The sequence below is a fragment of the Brassica napus genome, chromosome C7, assembly GCF_020379485.1.
Source record: "Brassica napus cultivar Da-Ae chromosome C7, Da-Ae, whole genome shotgun sequence".
NCBI classification, from domain to species: Eukaryota; Viridiplantae; Streptophyta; class Magnoliopsida; order Brassicales; family Brassicaceae; genus Brassica; species Brassica napus.
This window is the reverse complement of record NC_063450.1, coordinates 54,697,019-54,707,839: the sequence shown is the minus strand read 5'-3', so window position 1 is coordinate 54,707,839 and position 10,821 is coordinate 54,697,019. Positions and strand designations below refer to the sequence as shown.

The 10,821-nt window shown below is 40.4% G+C and overlaps 2 protein-coding genes and 1 pseudogene across 2 annotated transcripts; 1 reads left to right on the top strand and 2 right to left on the bottom strand.

The window, feature by feature from the left end:
* Positions 1–459: 459 nt before the first annotated feature.
* On the bottom strand, positions 460–3,729 carry LOC106407116 (probable receptor-like protein kinase At4g39110). Its single transcript, XM_013847913.3, has one exon. It carries the CDS (start codon positions 3,551–3,553, stop codon positions 731–733), a length of 2,823 nt encoding a protein of 940 aa, XP_013703367.1. The 5' UTR covers positions 3,554–3,729; the 3' UTR covers positions 460–730.
* A 242-nt stretch (positions 3,730–3,971) lies between these two features.
* Positions 3,972–6,376, bottom strand: LOC106407118. The gene is made up of 5 exons (XM_013847914.3): positions 6,114–6,376; positions 5,533–5,794; positions 5,304–5,350; positions 4,281–5,205; positions 3,972–4,195 (listed from the first exon to the last, which is right to left on the bottom strand). The coding sequence occupies exons 2-4, from the start codon at positions 5,735–5,737 to the stop codon at positions 4,285–4,287; spliced, it is 1,173 nt and encodes a 390-aa protein (XP_013703368.1). The 5' UTR covers positions 5,738–5,794; positions 6,114–6,376; the 3' UTR covers positions 3,972–4,195; positions 4,281–4,284.
* Positions 6,377–7,409: 1,033 nt separating this feature from the next.
* Positions 7,410–10,816, top strand: LOC106407417 (annotated as a pseudogene).
* The last annotated feature ends 5 nt before the right edge of the window (positions 10,817–10,821 follow it).

Sequence of the window (10,821 nt, the reverse complement as noted above, 5' to 3'; positions counted from 1 at the left end):
AAAAAAAACAAATTAGTTATTGGGTAATAATTGGTAGAAATCATATTTAGATGGTTCTGTTTATCTTTCTGTTTAATTTTTTTTTTGTGATCTTCCAACTGAAGCATATCTTTCGCTTCTTTTGGATTAATAAAAACTTCTGATCTTCCAGCAAATGATCTAAAGCACTCTGAAATTTAAGAGAAAATTTCACCCATCTTTTTCACCTTTTTCTAAATCTCACCCATATAATTGAAATTTTAGTCCAAATCCAATCAAACCTTTAAAATCCACAGTTCAATACACCTCTTCTCCTTCCTCAAAAAAAAAACAGCAGAGAAATCGAGAGCCAACCAATACAGAGATTCCGAAGTTGTAAAAATATTCATTACACACACTCAAGTTTTAATATGAAGTTGTATTTGCAACCGGCTAGGATTAACAACTACAGAAGAAAAAAAAAAGATTAACAGCTACAAGTCTACAACAAAGGAGGATAAGTAGATAAATGCATCAGAGCATTTAGTTAGTATACATACAAATACATATCCACCCACGAATTACATTCATACAAAAAATAGAGAAATTTGACATAATACACCAAAAAAATATAAATATCACAAAAACATAATAAGAAACAAACAGTCATTCTTTTCCATTTCAATTACTGTTAATGGTAACAAATTCGTTTTGTTGCATTCTTTTCCTTCTGTTTTTTTTTTTTAAATTAGTCATCTGTCACTTGTTTTTTTTATCTTCCGTTAAGGCTAGCAAACTGAGTAAACATGGTTGTACCAGAGTGTTCCTCCACAGCCTGAGGCTCGGCTGCACCATTGTTCTCTTCCACCTTAGGAGCAGCTGGAACACTAGCCGCCGCCGTCGCGTTGGTGGTGACTGAAGGAGTGATTGGAGTTGTATCTGCTGGCGGAACCACAACACCTGGCTCACCGTTCTCAGTCTCCTCTGCTTTGCCCTGAGTGAATGCCTCTTGAAGCTGAAGAGCATATTCCAAGTTCCACAAAACATCTCCCATTGATGGCCTATCAACACCGTAATCTTCCAAACACTTCTCAGCAGCTTCCGCAAACTTCTTCATCGATTCAGGGTTTATCGTTCCAGCCAAATGAGGATCCATGATCTTCTCAAGCATCCCTTTTCGTTTCCACTGCATAGCCCATTCAGCTAAGTTAACCTGTTCTCTTGGTAGCTGAGGGTTGATGGCTGGTCTTGCGCAGAGAGCTTCTAGAAGAACGACACCAAATGAATAAACATCAGACTTATCGGTAAGTTGTTGTCTCCTAAAGTACTCCGGGTCTAGGTAACCGAAACTTCCTTTCACCGCCGTGCTGACATGGTTCTGTCCGAAGGCTACATCTTTAGAAAGACCAAAGTCAGCCACCTTAGCAACTAAAGCATCATCGAGAAGAATGTTGGTTGACTTGACGTCACGGTGGATAATCCCTTGTGCTGTTCCTGTGTGCAAATAGTGAAGCCCGCGAGCAGAACCGATACATATCTCAAGACGCTGTTTCCAGGTCAAAGGAGCAAGGTTCTTTCCGTATAAATGATCTCTGAATGGGCCATTGGACATGAACTCATAGACCAAGATCATCTCCGAGTTTTCATCACAGTAACCAATCAAGGAGACCAAGTGTCTGTGTCTGAGCTTAGAAAGCATCTGGATCTCCGTCTCAAACTCAGTGATTCCTTGTTCAGACTGCGGGTTACCTCGCTTGACAGCAACTTTGGTCCCATCGTCGAGGGTCGCAATATAGACATTACCGAACCCTCCAACACCGATAATCTGAGACGCTTCGAAGTTCTTTGTGGCTTCTTGAAGTTCTGAAAGGGAGAAAGAGCGGCCTAGCCCCATGGTTGAGTTGTAGAAGTTTGATTTTTGAGAACCGCCTTTGCTTGACATGAAAGTGCTGTCACCAGCGTGTATGGGAAGCAACCAAGAGGAGAAACTGTTCCTCTTCTGCCAATCTTGTGGCCTCTTCTTCCACTTGTAAACCATGGCTCCAAGCCCAATGAAAGCTCCAAACATCATCACAAACCCAGCGGTCGCAACCATACCGTGTTTCCCCATGCCAGTGGTTCTACCATCAACTCCAAACTCTCCGTCAAGGCTGTTCACGGAGTTGCTCATCTTCAAGACCTCAACTCCATTCAAGATTGCGTTTGGAGTGCCTGTATCTTCTCCCATGGGACTAATCTGGACTAGCAGCTCAGGACTCATAAGCGTCGCGTTCACAACAATGTCTTTGTAGTAAGGAGCTGAGAGATCGCCTGCCACAGTGGACAAATCCAGCCCAGAAATGGCAGTTTTCCCGTTGATGTACACATTGAAGTAAAGGTCATTGAGAGATTTGCTAACGATGTCACAGAAGTGAAGCCTGATGAGGTAGTTAAAGGACGGGTTCGAAGGGAAGTTCCAGCTGACGTTGAAGTTAGGAGCAATGGTGTGAGAGTCAGCCATTTCAGCAGCTGTTGCATAAACCGTCTGTGGAGCAATCAAAGGTGTAATTCCTGGAGGGTACTTGATTGCAGAAGGGGTCGTCTTAACGTCCTTGGCAAGGTTCTCATCTTTCAAGAACTCCTTATCTGGTATCCATGTTCTTCCTAATGTATCATTCTGAGGCATGATCAAAGGACCACCAACGTTGACTCTGTAAACAGACTGGTAAGCGTAGTCAGACAGACCGGAGAGACCGTTAACCGGGAAAAGGGCTGTGCCGGAATCAGAGATCAGTTCGTCCGGAGCTGAGACAACTTCGATAGCGTTGATGAACGCTGCGGAGGTTTTCATAGGTCTGAACCTGAGGGAGAACTGTGCATCCGTTATGTTGACTAGATACTCCTTCTGGAGAACAGCTTGGCTATCATTGTTGTTGTTAGTAATCTTAAAGTTATGAAGCAACACATACTTCTCCGTTAGAACGGAGAAAGTTGCTTGTTGGAGATCAAACTTGTCGTTAGGGAAGGCCAAGAAATGGAGGCGAACCCAATGCCAACCAGGTCGGTTTAGATGGAACTTGTAGATGGCTTCCTCACGGAAGATCCTTGCAGTTAGGTAGATAGGAGAAGCGACCTTGTCTGAAGGTGGGGCAGAGACCTGAATATCATCCTTGGCTTCTATGTATTGGACCGTATCTTGGTCACTCTTGAAGACTTTTCCATCAGGGGTTTTGGATGAAGATTTGCTTCCACAATCAATGAGGATATCATCTGCCGGTTTAAAGCCGGTAGCAGGTCCTGCTGCAGACGCTACAGAACCTGAGAGGAAGAGGAGAATAGCCATGAGGAGAGCCATGGAAGGCTTTGGAGAAAAATCAAAGATTGGTTTCTTTCTTGTCTCCATCCTTCCTGGGTGGGAAGGAAAGAGAGAAGAGAGAGGGATGAGGAAGAACAAATATAAGAAGTAATGAGGGGAAATTGTTGGATAGCGTGTGGTTGAAGAAAAGAGCCAGACAAAAAAAAAGATCATCAAAGAGAGAAAGGGTGAGTTGTTATATGTGTGGCCAGTTTTTTTGGAGTATGTTGTTATTTGGTGGAGGGTATGATCATCAATCATATTCAATGGTTTATATTTAGCAAACTGCTAATTCTGTTGTGTAGAAAATTTAGAGACAACGCCAAAAATAAAATAACTATGGTTTCCTATTTCAGGAAAACTAAAAAAGAAAACTAGAATAAAAACTCTAACCAGATCACTATCAGTTTGGTTATCAAACAAGTATATATGAACGAAGTAGTCCCAAACGATCGTCCTGAAGCAAGAAAGTGATGAAGAAACATAAAGTATACTAATCAACGTACCAGCGAAAGCTTTTCACTGCCATTCAGGTGCGGTGACTCCAATGCTTTGTTACTCCATCCATATGTTATGATAACGAGCAGCAATGATAAGGAGAAACAAGTCAAATGTTTACAGAGAGAGGTTTGACTGAGGTGAAGTCTCACCAGTAGATGTAATACAAAACATGTCCAAGTCTATGCACATCCAGAATAATTTATAGACTAGTGATTCAATGTTGTTTTCAACCCCAATCCTGTATTCTAAATTTGTAACTTTACAAGTGTGAAAATTAAGTAACCAATTTAAAAAAAAAAAAACAATGAGGACAATGTGCAACTACAAATAGCCTGTCTTAAATGAATGGTACCGTGTCCGTGTGTGTGTCTGAGTTCTACGCTTCACAGAGCAACGCAAAATCTGAAATAACACAAACACAATCAATCTCAAACTTGTAATTCACTAAGCTATATATATATAGAGAGAGAGAGAGAGAGCAGCTTACAAGTTCATATTTTGCTGGATTTGGTCCAGAAGAAGCCTTTCTTTCTGACAGGAAGATCATCTTTAGTGGATTTACTGTTACCTCTGGACCCAAAAGAGAAATGTCGAGCCAAGAAAGGCTTTGCGGAATAGCTCTTGACGCTCGAACTCGATACCAGTTTAGGGCTCTCGGCTGCTGAAGCCATGTGGCTCTGATCAAACATTACAAAATCGTCGCACTCAAAATCACTGTCCAAAACTCTGTTTCTGAGTCTTTTAGCTTTCAAATTCATCTCCACTTTCAATGCTTTCTCTGACAGCATCGCTGTTTGCTTCTCCCCCAATGTACAGATTGGGCATGATGGGTCGAACTTATCGATTTCTGGCGTCATCTGCTCTAAACACTCACCATGATAGACATGCCCACAAGCTAGAATTGCAGACACAGAGAGCTCATTGGTCATAAAGATATTTTGGCTGCTCCACAAGGATTTCTCTGACAAGGGTCTAGCGCATGCACCACAGGTTTGCTTCTGATGATTGGACATTCGGTTGCTATGATGGTCAATCTTGTCACGTTCAAGGCCAAAGCAGCCATTATCATAAGACAAAGGCTCGTTGCAGCGAGAAGATGACATCATTTCAGAAAAGGCTTGCCGTGACCAACCTTCCGATGGTCGACTCTGAGAAGAATCATATCTGAAAGGAGTTCCCAGCCTCTCTTCAGTTGGTGAGCTTCTGCTTAGTGAGTTAATTCCATAGATATGACCATCTGAGAGTTGCTTTGATAGACGAGGGCACTGTGTCAGCTGAAGTGTGGATGAACTTGCAGGGTGGGAAGGAAGTGGTGAAGGTGGGAAAGAAGACGGTTGGGAAGCCAGTGAAAGAGACAATCGTGGAGGAGGTGGATATGAAGGTGGTGCAGCTTCTGTTGAAACATTTTCTTTCTGGGTGAGAGATAAAAATAAAAATGAGAAAGAGAGGTTATGCATCAACAAAGGTAAAACTTATAAGATATGAGAGGAAGTGATGAAACAGGCTTTACCTGCTCGAAGACTGTATTCATGGAAGAGCATCTTGGAAATGATCGATCTGCAACAATAATAAGGAACATCATGATCAAGAAAATAGATGCATAAGCAAAGCAAGAAGCAAACAGAAAACTCGAGTGTCTGAGTCTGAAAGCTATGTAAACTAGGGGGGGGGGGGGGAGCCATGAGAAGACACAAAAGGAGATTCAAATTTGAAGTCAGAGCCATCGTTACGACTAATACCATCGGATAACCAGCTAAGAGAGGAGTCTTCACCAGCAACACGTCCTCCTCCTCCTCCTCTATTATTATTATTATTATTATTATTATCCCAGCGGAAACTCCAAGGAGGAGAATGCCTCCTCCTCTCAGTCTCAGCAGCTGATGAGTTAGGAGGCACGACGAGGACCATTTTGTCACGAGCAGCAACACAACACGCATTCCCCATCTCTGAACTCGCAACTATATGCAACTGACAATCCCGCTCTTAGCTTCAAAAAAAACACTAAGAAACAAAGACATGATTAATGTTAGAAACGAAGATTCAGGAATTCGAGCAAACACAACAATCAAACATCACAGAGTAAGATAAGCCGCCCCCAATAAAATTACATAATCATCATCCATTAATTTTTTTTTTTTTTTTTAAAGGAATCAATAAATCACTCAACTGACATGGATAAACAGATCCGAGATTAAGGCCCCAAAATCTGCAAGCCATTTCCCCCCCCTCCCCCCCCCAAAACAGAATCGAAATCCCTAATAAATCAATACCCCAAATTAAGCAAAACAGTTGCTCAGAGAGAGAGTTACGACAATCGAACCTGCTCCCGGAAGTTTTAAAACGTCGCCGGAGAAGAGGAAGACGACGCTTTCGCTTCTGTTAAGACTGAGAAAGCGAGAAAAAAATAGATGAGTACTGCTGTCTGCTGCGATGATGCTCGCGAGCGAGGGCTTTGCTTTGTTCCTCTTCTCTTTTTAGAGAGAGACTGAGAAAAGGGATGAGAGGGAAAGCGACGAATATAAAGTCTTTTCCCGACGCTTTTATTTCATCCGGTTTACAAGGCCCAAAACCATACCAAATTATTTCGTTTGTTCATCAACTTTGCATACTGTCGTTTACAAAATTTTACCGGTTTATGAAAATTAAACCCTTTTACCAAGTTAAACCGGTTCGGTTAAGTTCCTTGTGGGTGTTGTGACGCCATCAGAGTTAGAAGTGACTTACGGTGAGTAATGACGTCGTTACCTGGGGCCGTTTAGAACCCAAACTATACTATAATTCCAAATTTGAAACTTTAATAATATTCGAGGGGGCAATTTTCTAAAACACACGAATGAAACCATGTCCTTGTCTCCGTATCTTACATGACACGCGACCTGGGAGATCTGTGAAGAAGCCAACACGGAAGTAAAAAAAAGATTCAATGAAGGGAATATAAAGACGAAACCATCACTTCACATAATGATGGTTTCTTACAACCCTGTAAGAAGAGACAAAGAGTGTTTCACTCTCTGTTATGTTAGATAATATTACACTTTTACTTTGGTTATATGGCTATTAGCTCACCTGGAAAATGTTTCCAGCTCCCTCAACCCTCTTGCTCTCGCTTGAATAACAACATCCTTGGAAACAAAAGACACTAGCTGTTGAGAAAATGAGTAAATCAAGGGGATGATTGGTTGTGGCTGTACATGCTCTGCTCTGGACAGCCCAAATTTAGTCTACAACTATATATGTCAAACAATCGAGCTTTGCTTTCCTTAAAAAACTAACAGCAAAAAAATCTCAGCAAAATCAAAATATGGCTGTAAAGAGCTTTATTTCCAGAGCAAAAAATTAGTGCTTTAGAAATCTACAGTAAGGAAAGGTACAACAAATAAATCTACAGATTAAATTCTACAGCAAAAATATAATGCTACAGCACTTACCAATCATCTCTCAAGTGAACCACGTGTTATGTAATAGTAAATCAGTAAAAAAAAAAAAAAAGTGAACCACGTGTCACCAAGGATCGATTTGGGCCTTACGTTGTAGAGTGGACCTCTCATTAAGCCCATTAATAAAGATAAGGAGCTCAAATCCGCCTTAAAAGTTTCGCGGGTTTTTAAGTGGGCAGGTTCTGTTTCGAAACGATGACGTTTAGTAAATCAATCTCATCGCCCTTGCTTCTCTCTCTATCGTGTCTCTCTCTCTCTCTCTCCTTGTTCATCTTCACTCCTAAAACCCTAATCTTATCCAGACTCAGAATTTCTGAATTTTCCTTCTTGCTGGCGACGCCGTAAGTTCATTAAAGTATATTCGATTTCTGGTTTTCGTCTACTTGAAAAATATCCCCAATTGTAAAGAGAGATTATTCCCCAAAATCAGAAAAGAGGTTTTTCCCGCGGTTCGTGGGCTTTGCTAAAAAAACACTTTCTTATTAGACCAGAGTGATCGACATTTGTTACAATGTGTTTGTTTCTGGACTCATTTTGTTTTTCTTTTTCTCTTGGAATCCAGGTCCGCTGTAAAGTTGCCTCCTTTTTTCCATTCTCTCTCTCTCTGCACGTTGCTGTTGAATCCATTTGGTTAGTTTCGATGGAGAAGCTTTTGTTTTCATTTACTCGTTGATGCTGATTGAGATACCAACACTTTTGCCTTGTGTCATTGATCTTGTTTTTGTGTTGAAGAGGGACAATTCAAAGTCAAATGGATTTAGACTTCGATGATCAACCTGCTGCACCAGCTGGTAATTGCTTTTTATTTCCTTTATTCACTTTGATTAGTTTCACTACTCTCTCTTTTTTTTTTTAATTAACATATGAATTTTGGATTTAGGAATAGCTAGGGCTGGTGCAAAGTTTATACCGAAAGGTAGACCACAGCCCAAGAAGAAGCAACTCTCTCTTTCAACCTCCCAACCAACAACACTCTCTACCCTTCTTCCCAGTGAAATGCTCTCAGCAACACAAAGCCAAGATCCTGTTTCTCTTGATGGTTCTTTTTGTTTCTTCCCTCCTCTTTCAGCCAACTTGTATTTTCTATTTTGTTAAGATTTGGGATTCTGTTTTGCAGATGTTTCCACTATTGTCCCTGATAGTGGACTCATTGACCAATCCACCGTTGGAACAATCTCTAAAGAGGTACCGTTTGTTTTCTTTCTACCTTTTGAATTTTCTTTTTTGTGTCTGCTACATGTTTTTCCATTATGCAAATCGTTTTTCTTGTTTCTTTCAGAATGTATTCTCAGAAGGGCTTTCTGTTCTTCGTCCCTGTTCTAACGTAAATTCCGAGCGAAAGAAATGTGATAATGGCACAGAGGCGGCACCTGCAAATCCTCCTGATGATCCCAAAAGTCTAGATTCTGCAACGTTTGGAGATTTTGTTACTCAAAGTATGCAAACAGGGGTATGTGTGAGAATACTCTTTTTATGCTGATGTCCCACTTCTTCTACTCTAAGTTTACTTATTATTTTTCAAGTTTTAAAAATTTGTTACAGGAAGAAGAGTGTCATTGGAACATGGAGACTCTTAATATTATACAGGAGGAAGGCATCACCGCTGCATATGGTAATTTTAAAGCACTGAATATTGAAATTCACATGCTTTGATTCTGTTAAATATATCTAGTGACCGAAACATAATGTTGTACTTGTGCAGAGCAACATAGTGGAAAGATCCAACCAAAGCCTAGATTGCAAGACGCTGTGATTGAAGAACCTGAGTCTCATTACTCTGTTGATTATCCAACGGCTGCTAACCAGTCTAAGGTTATGGTCACTGTGACGAATACGGTAAGAAAGAATGTTTTGACAAATTGGGTTTAGCTTTTCCAGGCGCACTGTTTTGAGTTGGCTCCGCTTTTTTAATACTTTTGATCAGGTTCCTGGCGGAGAGGAACACGAAGATCATGTTATAGGAGAAGAAGGAAATGGGTTGGGGACTACAGTAGAAGAAGAAGCAACACGGTCAGGAAGAGAAAGCAAAAAGGGAAAATCGAAGAGAGATAGAAAGCAGAAAACCACTAGTGAAGAAGAACCAAATAAGTCTAGCGAGACTCCTCAGAAGAAGAAGTTCAAGCATTCAAGTCGTCGGAAAAGAAACAGAACATGTAAACTAGCTGAACCAAATTCTCTACAACTGAAATTATAAACTAGTTTCTGACAAACTGTTTTCATGTTTTGGTCTAGTGGAGAAGGAATTGCTTGAAACTCCGGATGATGAAATCAAATTTCTGCCCATTAAAGATATGCTTCTGCCTTGTTGAATATAGAGAATGGATGGAGGTTTTATTTAAATACATGCTTTCATTTGAGCTCTGTGTTGCTTGGATCCTCATCTTTCCTTCTTGTTAATATACAGAAAAAGGAAGCAAAGGGAGCTCCTGTTGTGCCGCCAACCCAAGAAAGGTACACTATAATTCATTCATCTCTGAGAAGATTGAAAGTGGGAGATGATAAAATCAAGAATGTTTTAGTTTGTATTCTTCATCTGATGGAGTGTATGTTATGTGCAGTAATACGAACGCATCGGAGGATAACCATTATTATTCACAAGGTTTTGACGCAGAAGATGAATTTGGTATGGTGGAGACTGAAAATCAAGAAAATAACGTTGTTAAACCAGACTCACCGGTGAACTATCAAACGTATATGAAAAAGACTCCCAGAACTAGATGGTCAAAGCAAGATACAGAACTCTTCTATGAGGTAATCAACTTTGATCTCACTGGTTATTTAAATGTGGGTGTTTTTTTACTGAAGATATATTGTTTTTGTTCACAATCGTTATAAGATCTTTCTTGTGTTTTTTTGTTTGGTCTAAAGCGAATTCAAGAGTTTGGGGGCAATCTATCGATGGTACAACAATTGTTTCCTGATAGAACGTGTCAACAGATCAAACTCAAGTTTAAATTGGAAGAACGAAGGAATCCATTGAAGCTTAACGATGCATTATCAACTCGCTCGAAACGTGATAGATCCTTTCTCTCTCTCTGTTTAGTTTCTTGGTTGAGCAAGAGGAGAAATTAGAACGTTTTGTGTGTTTCTTCTTGTAGATATTACTCATTTCCATACTTTGATTAAGAAGCTTCTTCAGCAAGAAGCTGCAGCTGAAAGGGAAGCAGGAGATGGAGAAGAGGCAGAGACAACTACTGATGTTCCTGAGAATGTAAGCATTCGGATATATTCTTCTTCAAGTTGGCGCCAAAGTCTGTTAATTTTTTTTCATTCAGAAGAAGCTAAAATGATGTATGTATTTGATGTGGTGTAGGAGGAGCCGGCGAAGTCTGAGGAGACGGGTGATGGAGTAGCTGGCGTTAAGGAACAGGACGGTGGGGATATTGAGAATAACGGACGAGATGAATGTGAGGATAATGAGGGAGATGATGATGATGAGTTTTGGAATTCTTATAAAAGTGATATGTAACGACCATATGTATAAACAAATTAGTAATCTGTTGCATTAAGATGAGTGATTCTTTTGTTTTTCCTAAGAGAGTAGAGTTCTCTCTCTTTTATGTTGATGATCATGACAAATTGCTCATTTAT